Genomic DNA, 26,487 nt, shown 5'->3' with positions numbered 1-26,487 from the left:
TATTTCTTTAGGTCAGCAAGGTTTTATTATCCCCATTACTGTACACAGAATGCTTCACTGATGGGATTTGCACAGACAACAGTGTTGGCTGAACATTATGTCCACCAGTGGAAACATTTACTATTGAGAAAACTGCTATTCGTAGTGAGATCATGCGTGATTATTTTTACTTTACAAGCTGATAAATAATGGAGGTGCAAAGCGGTCATCGTTAAACATTCTTTCCCGTCAAAAACTAATTAAAAGCCGTCTGCTGCTCTTTAGAAGATATGTAGTTTTAATGGCTGTTGTTGAATCTTTTCTTGGGACAATTCCTTCAGAGCAGATCATGTAAGGCGATGTCTGCACACCAGAGCAGGGTGTCCGCCCATGCTGCAGCTGTTTTCTTACCACAACCAGCAGAGTAGTCTGTAATTTTCTGACTCGCTCACAAGGATGAGATGCCTTGTCTGTTATTATGGAGCTGACAGACACAATACTAAGTGCATGTTTACATTTACGCATGCTGTACCTGCTGTCAGTTATAATTTGCAAACAATGTCAAGAACATTTGCAAATTCACAGAAAGCAAAAGAAATGAAATCCACTTTCCATTTCCAAAGCATGTAAACATAGGGGCTCATTTAACAAGTACGGGTTCGGCTGCGCCACAACCATACCACTGCTTTGAAACAAAAAACAAACATGCACAACAATGTACTTTACACATGTGCTCTGCACCCCTATGGTGAAGAACAACAGACTTAGATTAGGAACCATTCACCTGGGGCGTTCTGGAAGGGTAGATGCATCCAGCAACAGTCATCTATTCCAAACCGCATGTCCAGTAATCATATCAGATGCGGTCACCATCACCTTGTCATTTACTTCAATGGGTACAGCAACCGCATCTGAATGGGGAGACCTGGCATTCCTGCCTCAAGAATCTTTAGGTTCCCGCTGCAGGAATGCCAGATCACCCAGTGTGAATGAGGCCATAGAGTTCTGTCAACAACAAAAAGCTGGGAGGAGAGCCCAATCATGTGTCTTTTTAAAGGTCACATGACCAGCTCTCCTCCAACCACATTTGTATGTCATCACTGTAGTTGGCCGTTTGCTTGGAATTCAGCTTTATCTTTTCAATGGTTTAAGCCTTTTTTCTTGGTCCAGTAAGGACTGATGCAAAAAGGTCTAGCAACATACTAAGAATTGAAGACTTGTCTTAGTAATTTGGTAAACCCCTGTACATTGATATGGCTTTGCCTATAAGATTGCAGAGACCTGCAAAAGCTTGTCCTTAAATAATAAAGCCAAACTCCAGGCAAACAGCCAACTACAGTGATGATATACAGTACATGTATGGGAGCTGTTTTACCTGCCAAAAGATTTGTATTTCTGTCCATTCAATTTTGAGATTTCCACAGCCACATTGCTGCACAACATAAACCAGTCTGTCAGAAGAGCAATGAGCTCATATTATTCTTACACTGCTCTCTTCTGCTGCCAGCATGCTCTTTGCATCTCAGCACACTTGATTTGCTCCTTGTGCAGCTTCTCCTTACCATAGTTGTGAGCTCTGCTGTACAAATCTAATTTCAGGTACCTAAACTGCTTGCTTTAAGATTCATTTTAACATACAACTTCATTTATTTCTATCTTTCACATCTTCATGGAGTTTGCCTCTAATTGTTAGAGCAAATAAAAAGTATTTTTTATATACATACAGTACTAAACATCAATGATAGTAAAGTTCTCGGGAGAGTGCCAAAAAAAAAAATTAAGATCTGTTTACCAGTGCACACACTTGCACTAAAGTTTACACTTTACAGGAGCACGTTTCCGCCTGAAACCCCTGTGTTGTGACAGGATATCCTGGATTCTACTACCAAACCATACAGCTTCCTATGTTCTGAATTTTTTTGGCAGCCATGTTTATTTTTTCCTCCGGCAGGATAAATGCCGTGCTCTTTTAAATGATTCCTAGAAAACTGCGGGTTAGCAAGGACAAAGCACATTAATTAGAAAATTGTCTCAGAAGACCATTTAACTTTTACTGGCCATACATGTCACTGGTTATTAAAAATATCTAATGTCTGTTTTTTGCTACTGTGTTTTTCACATTACTGGGGGTTAATGTGAGATTTTGTTCCTCTTAGCCCACCTGACCATGGTTGTTCCATAGTAATGAAGGTGGTATAGTCTATTTGGCCTATTCTTGCTACCTTTCACTGTTACTCACTTATTGTTTCAACTTTTTGTCACAGTGTTCTTATTTTCCCCTCTTGATCTTTATAACCAGCAGGAAAACGAACGGAGAAATAGCTCAAACAGTACTCTTATAGTTTTCATAATACAACATCACCCTAGTTCTAAATCAAGCCTACCAATGCTGAATGTGTACTCCTTTCCCAAAGTCTTCAAAAAGCCTTTTCAGCCAACCATTCACATGTTTGAAATGTCTTACCAACCTTTAAGCCACAAGACTGCTCATTGATCTATCTGGCCATTCATCACCATATGAAACTTTCTCCTCTGAAGAGTAAACATTGCTTTTACACTCTAATGGTTAACACTTTTGATAAAGTCCTTTGATGCCAAGTTCACAGTATACTGGCTGGATTGGTTGATTAAACAAAGTGAAGATTGCCAGCAGCTCATGGAGTCAATCATTAACTTGAGTGAAACAATGCTGTAGGGCTTCTCAAGCATGTCACAGAAAATTACTCAGCTATTTTAACAGTTTACTGCCAATAAAGAGATGGGTGTAAGTAAAAGTAATCTGGATACTTTTTACACAATGGGACAGACTTACCAACATTTTGTTTTGAGAGGACGTGAACCTGGGTTCTCTTCCAGCATCTTACATAGGGGATTGCAAAAACTATGATTATTAAAATTGCTTCTTGCTAATTAATTGAGTTTTAAATATGACCTCTGTAGGTCATTATATTAGCCCCCTGTAGTTCCTTGCACAGCAGGATTCAGACTGAGAAAGGATGGGGGAAGCACCAATCACTCTTACATTGTACAGTAAACAGGAAGCTGGCTGATAGGTGAGGGGAGGTCAGGGTTGGCCTTGTAAGTGGGTTACTCTTTCTTTACTATCTAATTGCAGTGTTGTTTAGCCCTGGTTTACAACTGAGCCTTTTGCAGCTAGAAGCTGAAAGCTCCATGACGCTCAACAACCAAAATGCCATGCTTTTAAACTGTGCCTGTTTGCAAATGAGTGCTTAGGCACCTGTAGCTGAAATATCTGAAGCTCGAAAAGGCGTATGAGCTATTTGGAAGCAGAATGGGGTGTTTTTGGCTTCATAGACTTTAATAAAACAGCTTGAAAGCTGCCTAAACATGAAGAGTTTTTCAAGCACAACCATCTCCTCCTCCTAGTAACTACTCTATTTTATTTATTACAGGCATTTCTATGGTGCCGACAATTTACGCAGTGCTTTACAAACAGTACATTCTCATTAGTCCCAACCTTCAAAAAACACACAAATAAAAACGCTCCAAAAATGTAGAGCTGTCCTGTGTCCACTGCACACTTCCTGTGTTATCTGAAAGAGCCCCCTTAATTCTTATCTTGGACTAGAGAGCAATTAGCCTTTATGTTGCACAGATCTGAGACTGGGAGTGGTTGAGCAGTTTATCAAATGACACTGGGAAAGGCTGACAACACTCCACAGTTCACAGCTGTGTATGGTCAGTCTTTCTAGCCTACTTTCTTGCAGATCAACAGCTATTTACCTGTAATTGCTGGAATTTCAAAAGGGATCAACCACATGAAAAAGTGCATGCATTGCAGATATTTAACCTTTGCCTTGACAAACAGTTTGCCTGGTGATCCTAACTGTAATACACTTCCTGTGTTAAGCTGGCCATACACCTATAGATTTTCTGCAGATTTCCTTTGGTCAGATGTAAAAAGTGCAACAGATTCCTCCATCTACGGTAAACTGTGCGGATGGAGGAATCTCCCACTGGGCCAAGCTTCAGTATCTTGCAGGTCGGCCCGCTGGCTCTCAAAATAACTGAACAATCTGAATGGATGCTGGCATTGTTCAGGTATTTTGAGAGCCAGCGGGGCCCACTAGCAAGATACTGGGGCTTCACCAGCGGAAGATTCTTCTATCCACACAGATTACCGTAGATGGAGGAATCTGTTGCGCTGTCTGATCAAAGAAAATCTGCAGATATAGGTGTATGGCCAGCTTTAGAGTGACAACACACTCACTGACCAAGTCGGCAGGGCATGTGCAAGCCCCACGTTCAACAAAAGTCTGGCTGAAAATTCTCACCTCAACAGTGACTGCAGTTGCAGTCAGAATACAATGGCCAGCAGGGGGGAATCAAGTGTTTTTTCTCATTCAGCTGCTGAATGAGAAAAAAACAACTGGTTTATGTCCAGTTTAAAAGAACTGAAAGGTGAGAAAGTAACAAACGTTTCACTAGCAGCACATATTATACTGTAAAAAGGTAACCAAAGTCACTAACAAATGTTTGGTAATCATCTGAAGATTATGTAGAAAGTTAAATCTTAAAAATGCATTCAAGTACCTGAACCATTAACAAAAATGTATCCTATTTGGACTATAATCTCAATGCAAATTAGTCAACTGAACAGGAGATTGTAGTCCATCACAGGAGTGATCTTGGAGAGGTGGCTACTTTACAACACGCACAGGGACCATGGGGAACAAAAGTAGCCAACCTCCAGTGCCAGCACCAATTCAGAGATGATTTGGAGGATATACAGCCGAGTGATACACAAATAAGATACACTTTTGTTAATAGTTCAGGTACTTGAAATGTATTTTTCAGATTTAACTCATGAGTTTAGTGTCACTTTAAGCAATACTTTCATTAGTTTACAGAGATTATTGAAGATACAAGCTTTCAGGACACCCTCCTCAGGCTTTATGGAAGAATTTTAAAAATAGTAAACGTTAAACTAGCAGCGCAAGATTCTAACAGATCGTCTGCTTGAGGTACATAAAATAACCATCGAGCTCCATATATAGTAATCAAACAGAAAGTGTTATATGTTTATTACAAACTGCTTGTGACATTCATTTAACAGCTGTATATTTATTGGTGTTTAAACAAAACTAATAAAAGCAATGGCATGTTTACAGAAACAGTCAAAGAGTAACAGAAATATTAACAAACCGCCATGTTCTATGACGGCAAACATGTCTTTTAATACATATTTTATGTTAGCATGAGCCTTTTTGCAAAATATACCCTTTAAAAAGACATCCATATATACAAAGCTCATATTAAAAACAAACAAACCATACTAGATGCTGTACAATGTTGAAAGAGACAAGGTAACGGTAAAAGGCCAAGAGGAGAAAAATCATGATTTAACAAAGGGGGCCCCACATAGAGCTCCTAGAGCATTGGTCATACAGAGGTGCATTAGGAAAGTCTATTCATCATAAATGTTAATATTAATGTGGGAGATTTTCCAACATGGTGGAAAAAGGAGAAAACACTGTACTGTGTATTCACCTTATTCTGATGATAGGTGTATCAATAAGGAGTTCTGTATTCCTTATGGTAGTAACTTACGTTTTGTGATAAATGTACAACTAATGCAGGGCTGTTAAAGTAGAACTCAAGCCAACAATAAAAAGATACAATGAATAGCCCGTTAAAAGATATAATAACAAAACCAGCTTAAGTCCAGAAATTTCTCCCGCAGTACTTTTTTCTGCCCCTAGATGTCCTCGGTCTGATGGCCAGCATCATTAAATTCACTTTCTCTGAGGCAAGGTCATCCTAGATCCGCCCCAGCCTGTGCACCTAATGTTGTAATCTATCTGTCACACCGCTTTCGCCTCTTATCAGCATGCTTCTAGTCAGTGAAAACTGATTGGTAGACATGTGCACCGGCAAAAAAATAGTTTAGTTTTGATTTCGGATTTTGCGTTATTTCGTTTTTCGGGATTCGGGTACGAAAGTTAATTCATTTCGGGCTTTGGACGAAATCAGTTAGCGGTAGTCTGTACAAATTTTTATTTGTGGACAAATTTTCGTTGAAGCAAAGTTAAAACAAAAACAAAAAAATATGTAGGGTTCCCACAAAACTCCCTGCCAGGCCCTTTAGGTCTGGTAGGAATTTTAAAGGGGAACCCCAGGCCCAAAAAAAGTGGGGGGAAAAATGTGGGGTCCCCACCTAACATTTCCCCTGTGCCTTAGCAGGCCACTTGCCCTCGGCATTGGGAGGGTGTCCCCATTCTGATGGGGACAAGGGCATCTTCCCCACAACCCTGAGCCGGTGGTTTTGGGGTCTGTGGGCAAGGGGGCTTATTTGCATCGGGGTACCCCTTTAAGGTGCACCCAGATGCTGCACCCCCCTTGTGAATGAGTAAGGGGTACTGGTACCCCTTACTCATTCACTAAAGGGTTCAAATTCAATGTAAATAAACAAACCACACTTTTAGAAAAAAAAAATTCTAACTATTCCTTTCATTAGAAAAAAAAATGGCTCCATCGATGTAATCCAACGTCAATCACGACGCCCGCCGAAATAAAAAGAGTCCCGCCACACAACGACCGTCCGAACCCGACGAAAACTCGCCGCAAAATTACATCTCCTGCCCGAAAGTAAACAGATGGGCGGAGTGAGCCGTGACGTCACGGGGCTCGCTCCGCCCATTTCACATTGTCAGCTGTCAAATAGTATACAACATAGCATTCAGGAGCTTCCGAATGCTATTCGTGACCTTCCGAATGCCATTCGGGTCTGTGGACCGAGGTGTTATATGAAAAATATTGTGACACCTCAGCTCACAGACCCGAATGTCTTTCTACATTCAAGTATATGATTCTCCATTTCAGGGCATTTCAAAGGTTTCCCTTTTTTGACAAACTTGAATTGCATGTAAAATGTTCTCTCTGTTCTGTACGGGAAGACTAATAAAACTAGTAATGGATCACTTTAATAAAGATATATTTGGTGTTCCTATTTAGGGAAATTAAGGGTCATCATGTAAAACTTCATTTGAAATGCAAAAAATCAAATAAAAAACCAGCTGGGAAAAGTAAAGAAATAAATACACCCAAATTTGGTGTAGGGTCACGTTGTACAAAGGCCCTGGTGTAAAGTGACTGCCTCAATAGGTATGACAGAGAAGAGCCTCATTTACACTGGTCTGGCCTGTTGTGGTAATGAATGTACATTATGTTGTGCATTAGGCTGCATTGCATAAAGTCAGCACATTCATCTGAATGGACTGCCAACACACCAAGACGGACCAAAAATCGGACTTCCATAATTTTTATAGACGCAGCTCAACACAATACAGGGTTTGTATTACCATATATTATTGTGTGCTGCAAAGCATGCGCTTCAGTGTGCTTTGCCTTAGGGTGTTGAGGTGACATTGAAAATGAAAGGTATACACATATCTACATAATCTGCATATGGTGCATTGCATTAACAGCAACTGGGCGCTAGAGGACACCTCTCCTGATTAAAAAAAAAAAACCTAGACTACCATTCCAACATGGTTCTGAAAGCTGCCTGGCTATCCTTGGATTCAGTACTTCTGAGTGCCTGGAACATGTATGCAGCAAGTGGCATCCAAACCACTGACCTGTATACTTGTTCTGGTTCAATGAAAGCCAGGTAAGTTGCATTTTTAGAAGGACGTCAGCAGTGAAATCTCACGTTTGTACCATGACAGGTTTACCCTTTTCCCTCAGCGGTGCATTCATTCCATAGAGACCTGGCAATCCATAAAGCTGCACATGGCTATCTTTTACATCAACACGATTATTATGTTACGAAATTGAAACATGTTAAACTAAAACAGTTAACTACTAATGCTATCCAGTAAACACTGCAACTGTGCTGAAAGGACAGCTGCAGCTTTAGTGCAGTTTTCCTTTAATGAGCCCCCCTATTCATTCCTATGGCTGAGCTGTACTCCCCTGGATGTCTGAAGGCTGCCATTAGCACTGCTCATCCATAGGAATGAATAGGGCTTCAGCACATGTGTGCAGTATGAAGAGGGCCCCGTAGGGATATATTCCACGTAAAATATGTACACTGCTGGACCACACAGCTAACTCCAGGCAGATTTTAACAATCATAATTTAATGTAGTTACATATTTATTTATTTTTAAAATATATCAGTAAATGTATTTTTACAAACAACCAGCACAAGTATTTGGATCTGACATGATATTAGTACCTGCAATTGACTGCACAGCAGTTTTTAGATTGAGAAGCACTCTGAGCCAATCTCTGTTGCTTACTGTGAACATGCTCACAAGAGGGAAGAGCTCCTGCTGCTCCTTGACTGTCAAGTCATACTATGGGGCAAGTCCTTCCTGGGCCAGGGTGTATTGTTTTAATTCAGACCTTTCCCCTCCAACAACAAAAATCCCAGGTGCACGTAATCTAGGAATGTTGCTCCCGAAACATCTGCTATTCATTTTTTAAACCAAAGATTTATTTGGTTACTTGGAGTGTATTTGCATTTCACTTCCTGGTCTCTTGTGGCACTGGAGACGTAGCCCAGACCATACAGCTGCCCCCTGGGAAGGCTACATCACCAGTGGCTTTCAGGGAGATCTAATTTCTAAACTACGGCGAAAGACAAAGGCTGTTTTTTTCTTCAAGAGAAGTCATATTACCATGTCATATGGTGCATGTGCAAGATCAGGTGTATGACATTTGCGTCTCAGGGGCAGCAGCAGCACAGTGGCGTAGTAGTTAGCGCTTCTGCCTTGCAGTACTGGGGGTCCCTGGTTCGAATCCTGGCCAGGTCACTATCTGCAAAGGAGTTTGTATGTTCTCCCTGTATTTGCGTGGGTTTCCTCCGGGTACTCTGGTTTCCTCCCACACTCCAAAGACATGCTGGTAGGTTAATTGGATCCTGTCTAAATTGGCCCTGTATGCAAGATAGGGACCTTAGATTGTGAGCTCCTTGAGGGCAGGGACTGATGTGAATGTGCAACTATGTAAGGCCTTGTTCACACCAAGCGCGTTCCAGGAGCAGAGCAGTTACAGACCGGAGCAAAACTGCGTCCAATGTATTCCAATAGTATTTTTAGCTCCAGTTCACATCGCAGCGTTCCGTTCCAGATCGTTGCAGGTCCAGAGCAGGTAAAAAAACTGCAGCAGGCCCTATTTTACCTGCTCTGGAACGCATCAAAAACACATGCAAACACCCTGGAACGCACTGAAAGTCAATTTTTAACGTTAAAAAAACACGGCACAACCCACTGCACTGCGTGTGCTGAAACTCATGCAGATCTGGTCTGCATGAACAAGTGTGAACAAGGCCTAAAGTGCTCCGTAAATTGTCAGCGCTATATAAATACCTGAAATAAATAAAATAAAATCTTGAGCAAAAAAAAAAAGCCTTCCCCCAGGATCTCACAAACACTCACAAGATCTTGGCATGAAGGAAGACTTTAATTTTTTCTAATTTGTTTTTGAAAGATGAGCGTTATGGGTTGCAGCACAAGCGTGAGATGAGATGAGGCACAAGCTGGGAGGGGGGGAGCACTGAGACTGGGTGAACAGTGTATAATGAAGACAGGCAAGTACTAATAACTTTATTAGTTTTAATATATTGATTGCATAAATTAATCATTATTATTAAGGAGGGGGGTCTGTTTTAAATTATCTGGAAACAGGTCTAGGATTGGGCTCTGCTGTCTGGCAGGGATGTTTGGATCAAAAAACTGGCGAACCAGATTCCTTGGCAGGTAAACAGTACACTAAAGGTGCCCATACACCTTACAATTATCAGACGAAACTTTTCGTCCGATGATCGAATAGTCGTACGATTTTCGTACGGCAGCCCCATCCTGCCCCGATGATTGCAAGATTAATCTAGCCGTAATTAACGAAAAGCACCTGGACGAAATGCAGTAATTGATTTGCCGTATTTCGTTTCGCAAGCACAGTGTAGATTGTACGACTTTTGAGGGACGGAAATGCCAGAAACCTTACTAAAATCGTATGATCTAGCAAAGTTTTCAAACATGCTTGACCGTCAAAAGTCGTACGATTGTACAGTACTGTCGGTCGGACACTGCAATGCACACATACGATTATCGGACGAAAAGTCGATCGCATACGAAAATCGTCCGATAATCGTAAGGTGTATGGGCACCTTTAGGCCCCATTTACACTTGCCATTGTTGGAGTTTTACAAATTGCTCCATGAGACCCATGCCAACAGCTGCGGCCATTCACGTTGTAATTGGACATGCTGTGGTAACCTTCATATGCTCTCCCCTGGATACAGGGCCGTTGCTAGGATTCTTGCCTACACAGGCAAGGAGCATTTAGCTGGCCGGCGACTGCCTGAGGTGCCGCGCGTGTTGGGATCCTCTGGCAGTCGCCGGCCCACTGGACTAGCACTTACCCACCGCTGCTCTCCCGCACCGAAGTGAGAAAAAAAAATAGCGCAAACATTGGGGCATTTTGACAAGTACTTGTCCAAATGCCCTGTTTTTTCCGCCCTCACCCTGCAGCGCCCTCAGGCGGCCACCTGACTTGCCTTGCGGTAGCGCTGGGCCTGCCTGGATGCAAACTGCCCACCGTGTCTCACAGTGCAATTTCTGAGACTGCCCAAATCACAAGTGTGAATGGGGCCCTATAAGTATTTTAATTGTAAATTTAAATGCCTGATTCAGCTTTAAAAACCAAAAACACATTTCAGATCATCGGGAGGGGGCAGCTCAGAGCAACCGTCTGTGTCCACACAAGTGCGATGCCAAATGTCTGAGTATTAAAAACTGCAGAGAGCGCAGCCAAAAGTCGGAAAAAAACAAAACATAATACACTGGATAAACTACAACGCAGGTGATAAGTCACCTGACATCTTGTTCCCATGTCCGTATCGTAGAATAGATATGAAAGCGGGCAGACATTGACGAGCCTGTAGCTTTATCTGCTCTCAGATTCTCTCGGTCTGGCCATGTGGGTTTCTGCACCTTTGGCCCGTCTTCTGGTGTGACTCACTCCTGCAAATGATGCCCGGAATGCATGTTGTCTATTGCGTCATTTCTGTCTCACTTCAACCAAATTGTATAATAACATTATAACGACAGCTGAAAAAATGGAGCTTTGGGCTATAGGTAACCAAAACAATGTCTTTGTTTGGCTGCATTAGGATATTTTTAAAATCCTTATGCGTTTAAATAATCATTTTTTTTTCCAAAAAGATAAATGGCAAACAGGAATAAGTGCTGCTAGCAAATTCATTACTTTGACAGGGTACTCATGCCAGCTGCCCGGAACGGGGCACACGCACTGGCAAGAAGAGCAGCATAGAGAGGAAACTCTTAAAGTCTATTTAAACACATACACACTGTCTACCATCTTTACAGAATACAGTGGCCCTCTGATGGACTAAAGACCAGACGCGAAATTTGGATAAGATGTCCGCCGACGTCAAATAAACAAGATATCTTGAAACCAGTAATTTAAGAGTATCTGGGCCTTCATTTCTAAATATGTATGAAAACAACAACATATAAATCAGTTACTACAGCAGGGGATTTTATATACACCCAAGGGAAACATGATTTTTTTGGATTTATATAGTCAAACTGTTTATTTTAGTTTTGGATACAGTAGAGAAGGGAGAACCCCCCTCCCTCCCCCCAACAGTTTATTTTTTGCTTTCTCTGTCCCATTAAAGCGATTTCCTTTCACCTCCTGTCCAGGGTACAGAACAGAAAGTGAGAGGACATTTGTACAAAATGAAGGGAATTGCCCTCTTAGACAGTTGTCACTGGAACAGGTGTCCCCATTGGACAATTTAACCTCAACTTTCTTTCTTGGTAACAAATAGGGAAGCGAATCTACCCAATGGGGACAACGACAGCAATAAAAACCGAACAGGGATCCTAACCCTTTCCTTTCTATTGATAATGAAAAAAGCTTGCCTATACATACAGTATGGTCCTACCTATGGTCTTTCTTGTGCCTAATTCATACTGCAATGGTGTGAATAAAGCACAAGAAAGCCCATAGGAAAGCATTGTGATGTATTTGACTGCAGCAGTCAAATAAACGGACTGCATCACAACTGCATATGGTGTGAACTGGCCCTTACAGACAACTAAAAAAATAATTGGTGTCATGCTGCTGACTCTGCTGAGTGGTGTTGGACCCGGAATTATGCAAGCACCAGCAGATGAGAGATCAATCACCCACAGCTCAAGGAACCCCTAGCAAACTTTGGAGGAACTCTAGGGTTCCATGGATCCCTGATTAAGAATGGCTGATCTAGATTTATTCACATAAAACACACAAGTCCTTGTTTTTTTGTTTTTCCTTTATACCAGTGCAAATGTTTTATGTCGGTATTTCCATGTTTTCCATCTGGAACTGACGATGATAGTTGAAGGATTGTTACAAATATCCATGACTATTGATCTAATTATGAACATCTTTATGAACCTTTTCACTTTCCTAGTTACTTTTAAATTGAGGCTTTGTAAAGCACACCTTTTAAGCTAGCTTGCTGGATCTACGTCTGCCTCCCAGGAGTCTTCACCAAATATCTAACAAACACTTCAAATCTTTGAATATTGGTGCTTGGAGCAAACACAGATTTGCAACGTTAAGCAGACGGAATGCATTCAGCTAAGAGACTCTGATGTCTTCCTTGTCTCGGTCCCCTGAATTTGACAGTAATTCCTTTTTACTACCTTTCTATCTGACTTCTTTCCAGAATATGACAGTAATCTACCATTGAGTTTCCTGCTTGTTTTTCCAGCTGCAATCACCTTAATTAATAGGAATCAAAGGCACTTTTTAACACTAATTACTTGGCTAGCGAAAGAGTACATACATAACATTGGGTTGTATTTTTAAAGGAAGTCTTATACCTGATCTCTGAAAATCCATTTAGGGTTTTAACACACCAAATGATGAATGCAGAACCAGATCCAGGGCATTTGTGGCTTCAGGCCATGTTCGGCTTTTCTCTGCAACTTTCCCTCAGCAGTAAACAGGGTCTTTTTGGAGAACCAGTGTTAAAGTGAATATAAAACTGAACAATTAACTTCTCTTATGTGCTTCCCTTTGGTTTGTTTAAAATACCATGATTGAAAGTGTCTTCTTCTATTTCTATGGTAAGCGCTGAAAATACCTGTTGATCCTGCCCAATATCTTGTGAGCTGGTAACATCCTGTGCTCTGCCTGTACTGCACTCCTATTAGTTAGCAATGTTCCCAGTAATCTATAGGAACTAAAAAAAAAACCCTCTGTAATTTAGTTCTAAGGTATCAACACTGCCACCCAAGAACAGGAAGTGTGTTACTGGCAGGATCAACAAGTGAAAATTAACAAAATAAGCCTAAAAGAAGAATATCAATGCAGCCACCACATGTAAGGACTGGTAAGCTTAAATATATAAAATTTTTGTTTTTGGGTTTAGATATACTTTATTGTGATGGCCAATAAATAAGCATTGATGTGTAATAAACCATTTGGCTCCATGCACCCTTTCCAGTCCTGGATCAGGGAGGCACACCCCCTTCACACACCTGTTTGAAGGGTCCCTTAGCAAAATGGAAAAAAATATCTATAAAGTGTTTTTGCCCCAGCTGAGACACTTGCACAACTATTTAGAAAGGTACATTTGCATCTTTGGTAGATCTCCTTGAAGGTGCTCATACACTGCACGATTATTGTACGATAATCGTATGCGATCGGTTTTTCGTACGATAATCGAGCAGTGTGAACGGAGACGTGCGACCGTTTCTACTGTACGGTCGCACGTCTTCTGTTGAACCTGCATGTTCGAAAACCAGCCGGGAATCGTACGATTCTCGGCTGGTTAGAACTGTGCTCGGAAGATAAAATGCTGAACGGGCCGGTGTGCGCACGCGCACACTGCCCGTTCAGCATTGCGGTCATCGGAAGCCCGCCCCTCAGGGGGGCGGGCTTGCGATGATCGAGAGTGCGATCTGCCTGTCCAAGATAGGCAGATCGTACGTTTTTTTAATCCCTTTACAACCATCGCAAGACTAAAGTCTTGCGATGGTTGTAGAGTGTATGGCCACCTTTATGCTAGATTTAGAAATCAAAAAGCATGCCGATGCAATGACGCATGCAAAAGTATCATGGCTCATGTCAAAATAACTTATGAGCCTGCGTTTGTCATATGAAAAGATGGCAAACCCCAAGTAGATATGTTACAGTAAATGAAACCTAGATAGGAGGTTTTAAAAAGATTAAACACAAATTAAGATATACTTCAAGCAGATTTCTTATACATGTAGATCTAAAAGACACAGGAAAAAAAATCTATACATTCCCATTAAGGACACGGCTTATGCTTACTGGTGGAAGTTTTTGCTGTTTTTATTCCTTTTTAACAATATCCCACCATGCTAAATAAATAAATATGACACCTGGTGTCTATAAATGGCATATTCACTGCATGATAACAGTTAATAAAGGAAAGAATCCAGAAACACTTGGGCATATTAAAAGGACAAAATAAAAGTGGTTACTGGTCAAAGCCCACAACAAGAGATAGCAAAGTGTCTACAGCATTGATTTTCTTAGCTGACAGTGGAAAACCTCTCCTGCAGACCATTGCTTGTTAATGACCACCAATTAATTATTAGTGCTCTTGGGCTGACAACAGCTGTGGAGTAACAGGTTGTAAGTCCCTGAATCAACACAAAAACACCCACAAACCAAAACAAAAACAATGGTGTTCCTACCTAAACATATATCCTGCCTTTATCAAGGAAATTACATTCAGTAAAGCAAAGATCAGCAACCTGGGCCTATGGAACCATTGATGGTCTTCAATAAACTTCCTTTAATGACCATCAAATTAACCACATGGAATTTTCCAATTTGGGTGTGCAAGATAAATAAATAAAAAATATGGCAAAAGGAATTTTCCAGGCAATCACATCTAGGTGCAGTGTCGAATACAAGTACATCAGCGGGAATCTATAAACTTTTTGAAGGTTTTTAGATACACACTTGAACATAGGTAACTTAAAGCTGGCCGTACACTTTACAACCATCGCAAGACTTTTGTCTTGCGATGGTTGTAAGCTAATTAAAAGCTTGTACGATCTGCCCATCTTGGACAGGCAGTTCGTACTTGCGATCATCTCAAGCCCGCCCCGCTGAGGGGAGGGCTTCCGATGACTGCAATGCTAAGCGGGCAGTGTGCGCTTTGCGCAAACCGGCCTGTGCGGCATTTGTCTCACGAGCATGCCACAAATCGTAAGTTTTTCGGCTGGTTTTCAAACATGCTCGTAAGACAAAAGACATGCGCCCGTACAGTAGAAACGATCACACGCCTTCCATACACCTGCCGATTATCGTACGATCGCGGGATTTCCCGCGATTATCGGCAGGTGTTTGGCCACCTTAATGCTGCTACAATTATTAATTAGACCTAATCCTACAATAATCTGGTTTCTATGTGTAGACTGTAATTGTATACATAATTAAAAGCAGCTGTTTTGGCCACATATGCAGGCAGTGTTTCCTGTAGAGTTAGGCCGCGTTCACACCTAGTAGGCACTGTTTTTGCGCGTTTGTACGCGTGTGTTCAGCGTGCGATTATTTGCACATTTATGCGCATTTTGATGTGTATGTTCATGAAGATGCGCGTTTTGACTGGCATGAAACATTGCAGGCAATGGACGAACGTGCATTTAAACACGCAAAAACACGTATGCAACATGCTTCTGTGCGTTTTCAGGCGTTTCCATTGAAGTCTATGGGCCAAAAACACACTTTTAACTGCCCAAAGATGCTCATGTACCTTTTCGGGCGTTCAGCATTTTCCTGCTCATGTGCGAACAAGGTCCATTGAAAATCATGGGATTTCTTGTGTTCGGCATTTAACATCGCTTTTCCAACTGCTCAAAAACTCCTAGGTGTGAACCAGGCCTTAAGGTGCCCATACACTGCACGATTCTCGTAGGAGAATCGCTGGAAATCCCGCGATCGCACGAGAATCGTGCAGTGTATGGAAGGCGTGCAACCGCTTCTACTGTACGGTCGCACGTCTTCCGTCGAACAAGCAGGCTAGAAAACCCGCCGGGAATCGTACGATTCTCGGCGAGTTAGTGGCCTGCTGGTTCGACAACTGACGAACGGGCCGGTGTGCGCACACAGCCCCTTTACAGTCATCGTAAGCCCGCCCCTCAGGGGGGCGGGCTTGCGATGATCGCAAGTACGATCTACCTGTCCAAAATGGGCAGATCGTACGTTTTTTTAAGTACTTTACAACCCTTGTAAGACAAAAGTCATGCGAGGGTTGTAAAGTGTATAGCCACCATTAGGCTACATTTACATAGGGCTGGGGATTCCTGTAGCAAGAACCTATGGATTTTTGCACCAGGAATCCTGAGTGGGCCTATTCAAGTGAATGACACGCTGACAGTGGCTTCATCTGGTCAGTGGCTGTCCATATATAGTTGTAAATGAACAATTACCTGTGGGCCAGGATAGATGATTGCCCCTGGACGAATTCTGTCTGCATCCGGCACCAATCTTCTCTATCCTGAACTGCAGGTAATCTATCCTGAACTGCAGGTAATCATTCCAAGTACATGATGCAGCCACTGTCAGCTTATCATTCACTTGAACAGGCACAGTGGCTGCATCTGTGTGGACACACCTGGGTAATAAACCTATCATGTTTATCAGATGGGCAGCCAAGCAGTCTACTGAAGGAGTGCACATGGTAGGTAACAAGACTGCTGCAAATTGAAGGGCAACGGCTTCGCATTCTCAGCCGGAAACAGGAAATTATGTTACATTTATGTAAATAAAAACTTTGTCTCAGATTCACACAAAAAAAACCCCAAAAAACAATTTGCTAATGAAAATTGTATACTGTGAGGTATGATGCCAAACATACTGGGGCTTAGAGTTTATCCTCTTCTTCCTCATACCCATTTTACCCAACTATTACAACCATCGCAAAAGGTCTCCTAAAGATCTATCTTTTAGAATTAATTGGAGGCAGGGAAGAATCTTGGATCCTCTACTCTATCCAGCTGAAGAGAAGACATGAATCATAGCAAAATTTGTAGACAGACAAACTAACATTTCATTGTAGTTGGCTCACTACTATGAGCCAACTACCATTTCATTTGCCATGGCACGCTCCTTAAGAAATGGACCTCAGTAATAGGATGTTTATCTGTCTAATTTGTGAGCAGTTTGTGAAACCAATAAAGTCTGTTCAGCTGGAAGACTCATAAGATCCAAGGTTCTTGTGTGACTGCTATGGTGTATCTGTGGATGTATATGGTCGCCTTGGGTTAAAGAGCACTGTATATGCATTCAGATCGCCTAATATGACAGCTGTGACTAGTTCCTCACTCAGACCTCCTGATCTTTGAGAAAATGACTTATTAAGTGCCACTCTCTTAAGGTGCCCATACACCTTACGATTATCGTACGATAATTGTATGCGATCGACTTTTCGTACGACAATCGTAACGTGTGAATAGAGTGCCCGACCGATAGTACTGTTCAATCGTACGACTTTTGGCGGTCAAACATGTTTGAAAACTTTGCTAGATCGTACGATTTTCGTAAGGTTGCTGGCGTTTCCGTCCGTCAAAAGTCGTACGATCTACACTGCGCTTGCGCTAACGAAAATACGGCAAATCATTTACCGCATTTCGTCCAGGTGCTTTTCGTTAATTACGGCTAAATTAATCTTGCGATCATCGGGGCAGGATGGGGCCGTCGTACGAAAATCGTACGACGGTTCGATCCTCGGACGAAAAGTTTCGTCCGATAAATCGTAAGGTGTATGGGCACCTTTAGTGTTCATTAAGTGTCACTCAAAGTCATTATTGGATAAACAAACAGAGGATACAGCTGTGAAATTTTTTTTATCAATGTTAAGGTCTTTTAGGAGAGGGTAGAGATACATACTACTGCTTTGGGGATATGTTGCCCTCAGACTCTGAGATTCTAAAGAAGCAAGAAGGGGTTTTAACCTCCCAAAAAAGAAAACATTTTTGGGGGAGCTGACTTTTAAATAAGGAAATGGGAACAATAGCAGTAAACTAAGCATAGGTTCATTAAGTGTTACTTTAATATGAGGTCAACATGTATTTGTATATTATTTCAAAGACCAATCTGCATACAAAATTTCAAAGATCAACTTAATATTTCTAAAATATGTGGTCACCAATTTATTATACTGCAACACAGAGACAAGTCACTGTTTAGGGGACATTGATTGTAAGCTCCTTGAGGGTAGGGACTGATGTGAATGTGCAACTATGTAAAGTGCTGCGTAAATTGTCAGCGTTTATAAATACCTGTAATAAATATATATATATATAAGTAAATAGGATTTTTTTTACTATTTTTCTTTTTTTGGTAATTGAATCAGAACTGCCATACTGCTTTTTAGGACAGGACATTCTTAGACAGCATTAATACCAGAAAAGTGACAAATACTATACTGAATCCCCCCCAATCCATTGCCTTACCTAGCATACAACATATGACCTTTCCTCTGGCGAGATAAATTTAGACACCTAATTACTGTATTCATTGACATCCTAATGAGAAGAATCACATACAGTACAAGCATATAAACCTACAAAGTCCCCAGATACCTTCCACACTGGAAAGATGGGGGATATCCAAATATACAATCTTATATAAAATATAGGTATTGGGCAACTGAAGGGAAGAACTACAGTATCTCCCTGCACACATGCTATAGTATACCAAACTACGAAAACGTTGGAAAGGAAATACTGTGGTATTGTTAGATGCTCAGGGATCATTCTCCCAACAGGCAACTATCAGATCTTTTGACTTTATCACTGAACAATCTGTTCCGTGTGCCCAGCTAAACATTTACAATAAGCACTGCCGTTTAATTAACAACCACTTGAAGTCTTCAACAATCTGCGTCCTTAGAAAAATCACAGCCTGATCGTTCACAAAAAGCCCAACTTAAATTCTTGTAGTTATGCGGGGATAAAAAAAAAAAAAAAAGAGATCCTTGCATTGTAATTCAATGAGATTGGAGGCACAAGTGATGTTCTGGGAGATGGGGGCTATTATAAACAGCTGCGACCTGTGCTGGTAAACAGCGGAGAGAGAGATGGAGTAAGCTGCGCATTACATTAAACAGGATGCACACGCATTTTATATGAAACAGGTGAAACGTGCACTGCAGGCAAACTGGATTTATGAAATCGTAAATGACGTTAGAACCCAGAAGTAACACTATTTATAGATTAAGATCCAGTTTCACAATTACTTTATTGGGAGAGTGTGCTTAAAGGGAACGCGGCCAACATAGATCAGCTATTAGCTTGTAAAAGAAATGTCACAGAAAAAAAAGAGCATTCCCGCTGGGATGTTATAGTGCGGTTTTATGTGTATTGCGGTGTACTGTAATTAAAATCTACTACACCACGTCATTCAATGATGCTTAATCCATTGAAAGCTGTAACAATATACAGGGACTTGTCAGATGTATTGCAATGCACCTTTGGCAGTCCTAAGCTGAAATGTGAAGTATAAAGCTGACCATACACCAGGAGATTGACGTTCAAACATTTACAGAATGCTCGATTTTCTGATGGTTAGTGGGATCTAATCAACGTCTGGTTTCAACTGTAGGGACGAGGAAAATCAAAGGCGCAGGATGGAAAGTTTTTCTAGTTTCTTACCCAAATTACACACACACACACACACACCAGCATGTGTGCTAGGCAGGAAAGTAGCATGTTACCTACATCTGGAATTCTATTCAAGTAGCAGGTCTGGATGATTTTCTTGCAGGCTTTTGAAGAAAATTAACTGACTCAATGATGGGAAGATCAAATGTACTGATAAACTATTACAAACAAGAAACATTCTGACAGCGTATGCCCAGCTTATGACCGGTGATTTCCAGCTTGTAGAGCTACACCTCTCAGCATGTCCTGCCATTTTTTTCAAAACACCTACAGTATGATGATCCAGACTTATCAATGTTTAAAGAAGAACTCCGGGCAAAACTCTTATTACCATTGCACTGGGGCTAGAGGGAGCGAAGGCGGAAGGGCTGGTCTAAGAGCAAGCCACCTCCGAGGATCAGGCGAGTATAACTTTTTTATTTTCCTCCCTAGACCAAATCGAGCAGTTAAACCTTGCAGTGCCAGGGTAGCCCCACTGCAAGGTTTAATAAAAGTTATGCCTGGAGTACTTTTTAAGGAGGACTAGATATACCAGCCAGTTATCAGCACCTTCAGCTATTGATGCCTCCAAAATAAACCAACAATGTTTCTTAAGCATGACACATGTGACCCTGCCCCCGGCTGTCATAGAACTACAAGTGTAGCTCAGCCTGCATCAAGCATACTCAATATCAGCAGATTATAAGTGCCATAAAGGTAACACAACTTTCAGGGACATTGCTGCTGAAGCTCTATACTAAAGCTGGCCATGCACTACAGGACTGAACAAGAAAAAACAATTGATTCCTCTATATCCTCTAGATACATGAACAGTGGCTGCAGTCACTGTTCGGCTGACAATTTTTCACCTGGCAGCCTCAGCAATGTCAACTGAGAATTCTACTCAACAGAGGGGGTTCCGGCAGTGTTACACACAGGACTTAGTCCAAATTCCAGCACAGTATGGCCAGCTTTAACCCCACAACATGTGACCTTGCCCCCCGGCTGTCATAGAACTACAAGTTGCAGCTCAGCCTGCATCAAGCATACTTAATATGTCAGCAGTTATTAACTGCAAAAACATTAAAACAACTTTCAGGGACAATGATGCTGAAGCTCTATATTTAGTTATTCACTCAGGTCACGAGAATATGAATATAAAGTGTAAATACAAAGAGACAATTTGAAAAAACTAAATCATTTTGTTATCTAATTAGAGCTGAAAATTAGGTGCACTTCCACAATTTTAAAGAGCAAATCTTGAAATACTGGGACGGTCCTTGGAGTCAGCTCCATTGACAATAAGAAAAAAACCTTAAAAAGGTGGGCGCCAGATGTAAGTTGTAAGGGGCATTGACTACCTGGCTCCTGGTATTTTTCATGCTTTCTGATATTATACCTTGATGGTAGTATATATATTTGTTTATACATGCATGCATGCATGTGAGATGGGGACCTTAGATTGTAAGCTCCTTGCCTTCAGTGACTGCTGTGAATAAACAGTATGTAAAGAGCTGCATCAAAATTGCCGGCACTATATAAATGCCTATGATAAATGTTAGCAATGAAAGGTCAGCAGGGGTTGATTGTCAGCTGCATTGGGCTAATATAAGTATCGGAGAATTAGAGGCAGGTGAGGCAAGGTGTAGCATGCTTTGCTGCAACCACATGAGAGATGCAAGCACATGTCTTTGAAACGACAGCACGTCAATGACAGTCGACTTTACCTGTATGCTGCACTGGGCTAACATAAGTACCGGAGTATTAGAAGCAGGTGAGGCAAGGTGTAGGATGTTATGCTGCAACCACATGAGAGACGCAAGCACATGTCTTTGAAATGACAGCACGTCAATGACAGTCGACTTTACCTGTAGATGCCAAGTGGAAAAAGAAGAGCAGACATGCACACGGGAACCACCGTGTCATCATTTTATCTCCACAGTATCTTCTTCCGATGCTTCCACAGTCCTCTGACAAATTCCCCCAGTTTGTTAGTTCTTCCGTTATTTGTTTTTATCCACCAGCTCCTCGTCCAGCCTGGGAAGGGAAAGAAGAAAACTTGAATCTGCGGCTGATGAAAACATCCTGCTGACATATCCCACCCCCAATTCCTTGCAGGACAGAGCGGAATACAAGCACTTACATGAGCCCAGAACGGACAGCAAAGGAAGTGACACTGCCTGAGGATCACACTGTGCACAAAAACATTTCGGAAACTTTGCAGATTGTCAGGGGGAGGCAGCTTGTTAAAGAAGAAGAAAAAAAAAAGACAGCAACCCACAAGACAGCACAAGCGTGATCAGGATAAACACATCAAGCAGATGCAGAGTGCTTCCAATAAGAACGATGAAGCCAGATGTTTGGACATGCCCTTAAAGCCAAGAAAAACCTTGCTGGGGTTGAGGGATCAGTGCTAAGTGGCATCTGACAGCTCCAAACTTACCCAGAGCTCTCAGGGTGACGCTGATGAGCTAATGCCTGTTCTCAGTTCCCACTGGGCTGAAGTTTCATACATCTCCGGCTCTGGGACACTCAAAGCTTGGGAGAGGAAAGAAGGGGGCAGCAGCCTGGCTGTTCCCGGAGGCGTGGTTTGATGGAAGGCAGCTCTACTTTACTACTGCTCTGTCAATGGATGAAGTATCTGCATCAAGGAGAACGCAAGGAGTAGCTTCGCCATCTAGTGGTTTTACCAATATTACTATTTTATGGATTAATATTCACCGCTCTTAAATTGGCCATACATTGGTGGACGTTCCTACAGGAAAAAAAAAATGTAAACAAAATCAGAGACTTGATGAACGGTGCTCGAAATTTCGTTTGATTATAACATTCGACTTTGGAATGAATGGAGTTTCCTGAATGAAAACCACATTCACTGTTAGAATTTTGTTCATTGGAGAAAAATATTGCATCCTGTTCTCTTAATTTTTTACGGCTGAAAATTATTATCGCTTTACCCCATGAAATTTTGGAAAAATAAAATGAACTTACAGAAAACGGCCCATGATCAGTTCATACTGGAGCGCGAGCGTATTAAAAACGATTTGGGAGCTTTTTCTTTTGCAACTTTTGTGCGTTTTCCACACGTTTTTCGTGTGTTTTCATCCTTGAGTGGGAAGTACAGTTTTTAGCCCCCATTTCCACTAAGTTTTTGTTCACACCTCGGCATATCGTGATGCATTCACGGGTGTTTTTTCCCGCGTTTGCCATGCATTGATTTCAAAGACTGCCGCACCTGTAATAAATGTAGGAAAGTAGCTCATGCAGAATTTTCAGCTGTGAGTGTGCCGTTTTTCCCCCCACCATGCGCTTGATGTGCGAAAGAACAAATGTTTCTCCAGCCGCGTTTGGGATGCCATTACCATCTAAATCGCATTGCAAGTGCATTGCACTTTGGCGCATTGCATGAATGCGTCTCAATGTATGCGTTTGGCACGCGTTCACAGAACCTGAAGTTGTAAATAGGGAGTTAAAGCATTAAAAAAAATGTCACCCTGGTTATTTTAGCTATAATGTGCTAGTTTGCACAGCATCTTAGTGCATTATGGCAGACTTGTGCTGGCCATACACTAGAAGATTTCTGAACAAACTTGAATACCAAAAATCTTTAGGTTTGACTTTCTATTAGTTGATAGGTTCAAATCGATGATTGATTTTGACCGTAGTGCCAAAAAAAAAAAAAAACTTGTAGGAGCAGGATGGAAAATTCTAAGAGTGAATGTGGTTTTCATTCAGGAAACTCCATTCATTCCAAAATCAAATGTTAAAATAAAACAAAAAAACAGAGACATTATTTTCCATTCTTCAGATATATATCTAATTATATATATCTATATCTATATAGATAGCTATTTATAGATGGATAGATAGATAGATATTTTTTCTATATATATTTTTTATTTTATTTTATGTTAGTAATAATTTGCATAGTAACAATGGAGATGATCGGATGAATATTTTACAAATACATGTCAGAAGGACAAACATAAATGCCTGTGTACAGTGACCCTTGTATGATCCAAATAAAGTGGCAAGGTGCTCACAAATAAAAACAGCCCAATAAATAATCGTACATCTTATAGTATGATTAGGTAGATAGAGCGACTGATTGATAGATTTAGTAATTTGCTTTCAAAACAATTTTAAAGTGTATGTCAGGGTAGAATAAAAAAAAATACAAAAAAACAAAAAAACACACGTATACAGTGCATGCTCTCCAATATATGCACATTTCCATAGGTTTTAGAAAATGTACAGAAAATACTTGTGTACTTGCCAGAAATGCACACAGCTCATGTTGTGGGCTATATCCAACATGGTCAACAGTTTTTTGGGGGGTTTTTTTTGCTCTTATCAAGAAGATAACAATATATATATATTATATTTAACAGACTAAAAAGGTAGCAAATAAAAGATGAGCATTGCTAGATTATTTGTGAACACTGAACTCAGAAATACAAAGGAAGACAGCAAATAGTCTGTGGTGACTGTAATCATTTTACTTTAGTTGTAATTTACAGTTACAAAGAGTAATCGTTAGCTACTTTTTTAGATTTTATTTTACAGTCACGTATCCCCACCACATTGACTCAGGTTCTCTTGTCTCCTAACAGGGAGTGCATCCCCATAGCGGGCGAGCCCAGTGTTATGTCACAATGCCAACAATGCTGCTGTATTAGCTACAAGCAGCTTCGGCCGGCCACGCCCCATACCTAGTACCTGCTGTTTTTTGACAGGGAAGCACCTGCTGAATCAACATAGAAGGAATGCACAGGGGGCATGGCTAGCTTCAGGGCCATTATTAGGAATCATGGGACCACATACAGCCTAGCTGGCAGGGCCCTCCCCATTTAAATACACGTGCATGCCCTACGAGCACGTGTTTATTCAAGTTAGATGGTGGGGTGGCAGGGTTGGGTTTTTTTTATTATTTATTTTAGACTTTATCACCTGTTTTAATTTCAAATGTTTTCACTTAACTTTTGCTATCACAAAGGGGATAACAAGCACCTATGTGACAGCAATTGGAGGTGACAGGTTCTCTTTCTGGAGACATCAGGGAATCTATTAGACCCAGCCCTGTCTGTTTACCTGGCACTTCAGCCAAGTTTGTGACCGCTCTGAAGCAGGAAGTGCTGAGAGCACAGAACTTCCTGCTTCATTGATCACAGAGCAGACGTTCCTCGGTCTGCTCCCGCACTCTATCTAGACACCATTTGCTATGGTCCCGGCCCCCAGAGGTGTGGAGGACCCCAAAAACCATGTGGCGGAGGGCAGCACAATCGCAGTCTAGGATCAGTTGTAGTTGACAAGCTGCACAGGGAGTTCTTCTTGGGGCAAGCTGTGTGGGCAATCTCTGTTGGGCCTCCCTCCTGTCCTTATAGGGGCCCAGGCCTGGTACAGGAAGGCTGGCTGTAACCGGCTATGCTGACTATGGGAGATATAGGCACGATGTGTGTCGGCATGGCATCTTGCATCAGAAGGATGCCCAGCTATACCAAGTGTGGTCAAACTGCAAAATGACATATGCAGAACTGGCAGGATCACCAGGTATTTGTCAGAAAAACAAGAAATAGCAACTGAACATAGTACATCTACAAATATCACAGAAAAACAGACAATGAACAGAAATCCCAGCACTCCGTAAATGAAATTCAAAAAAAGTCAATTTGGACTAAACGTCACACATATTGCATGATCCCTGGATTATGCGATATGTGTGACGTTTAGTACAAATAAATGGACTTTTCTTGAATTTCATTTACGGAGTGCTGGTGATTTCTATCGTTCATTGACTGTTGCACTCGGCGCCATCCGTGATTGTCACTGCGAGCACCACTATGTTCACTTGGACCGAAAGCGCTGTAAGGAGTGCAGGGTGACCTAATGTTTTACAGAAAAAGACAATATTCATTTTGGGGTAACATTACACTTTTTTTATTACAGGTATTTATATAGCACCAACATTGTACGCAACACTTTACATACTGTACATTCACATCAGTCCCTGCCCTTAAGAAGCTTCCAATCTAAGGTCCCAATCTCACATACACAGACCAGAGCCAATTTAGACAGGAGCCAATTAACCTTCCAGCATGCCTTCGGAATGTGGGAGGAAACCAAAGTACTCGGAGGATACCCACGCAAGCACAGAGAGGACATGCAAACTCCATGCATACGGTGTCCTGGCCGGAACTCAAACTGGAGACCCCCAGTGTGCTAACCACTAAGCCACTGTGCTGCTTTTAAGGTTTACATACACTTTAAGCTCATAGCTCCTTGCCCATCATGGAATCTATACAATACATGAAAATAAACTATGTGTAGACAGCTCTGTAGCTAGCAGTCCAAATGCATCGGTCAACAGAACATTATTTCCCCTAGAACATTCCCACGGTGAGGTGACCAGAAGGACTATGATCATTTTCTGTTTACTGGCTCTTAAAAGTATTTATTGTAATTCATTAATTTAGGCCAAAATAAAAAACAAAAACATTTAATACATTTATATTTGAGGATGATATTAACAGCATACTGGCAAAGAAAGTGACAGGCAACATTTTGGAAGGCCGTTGTATTTCTCTATAAAGCTGGTTCTTCCAGAATGATATTCCACATGGACTAAAGACTCAAATGTGCTTTTTTTGTTCCCAATGAGGATGAAAAGAGCTTTTTTCCATCTGTGGTACAGGAGAAAACACAGGAGTCTGGATCAAGGGAGAGATGGGCAGGTTACCTAATCTATTATCCATCTTTGATCCATCTTTGATTTGTGGCTAATAGGTAATTAGTGAGATGCAGCTGCACTGCTAATTCTGCTGCATGGGCCTGAGAAA

The 26,487-nt window shown here is 41.4% G+C and overlaps 1 protein-coding gene across 1 annotated transcript in view; it reads right to left on the bottom strand.

The window, feature by feature from the left end:
- TGFBR3 (transforming growth factor beta receptor 3) overlaps positions 1-22,296 on the bottom strand; it is a 186,226-nt gene extending 163,930 nt beyond the window's left edge. Inside the window, exons 1-2 of the mRNA XM_018565083.1 lie at positions 22,095-22,296; positions 21,520-21,688 (exon numbers count right to left, since the gene is read on the bottom strand). Of these exons, the coding sequence (XP_018420585.1) occupies positions 21,520-21,580 (61 nt within the window). The 5' untranslated portion in view covers positions 21,581-21,688; positions 22,095-22,296. The remainder of the gene's footprint in view (positions 1-21,519; positions 21,689-22,094) is intronic.
- Positions 22,297-26,487: the final 4,191 nt, after the last annotated feature.

The sequence above is a fragment of the Nanorana parkeri genome, unplaced genomic scaffold (assembly GCF_000935625.1).
Source record: "Nanorana parkeri isolate BGI_ZX_2015 unplaced genomic scaffold, ASM93562v1 scaffold811, whole genome shotgun sequence".
In the NCBI taxonomy this organism is placed as follows: domain Eukaryota; kingdom Metazoa; phylum Chordata; class Amphibia; order Anura; family Dicroglossidae; genus Nanorana; species Nanorana parkeri.
Note: the sequence above shows the minus strand (reverse complement) of the source record. Positions and strands in the feature narration are given on the sequence as shown.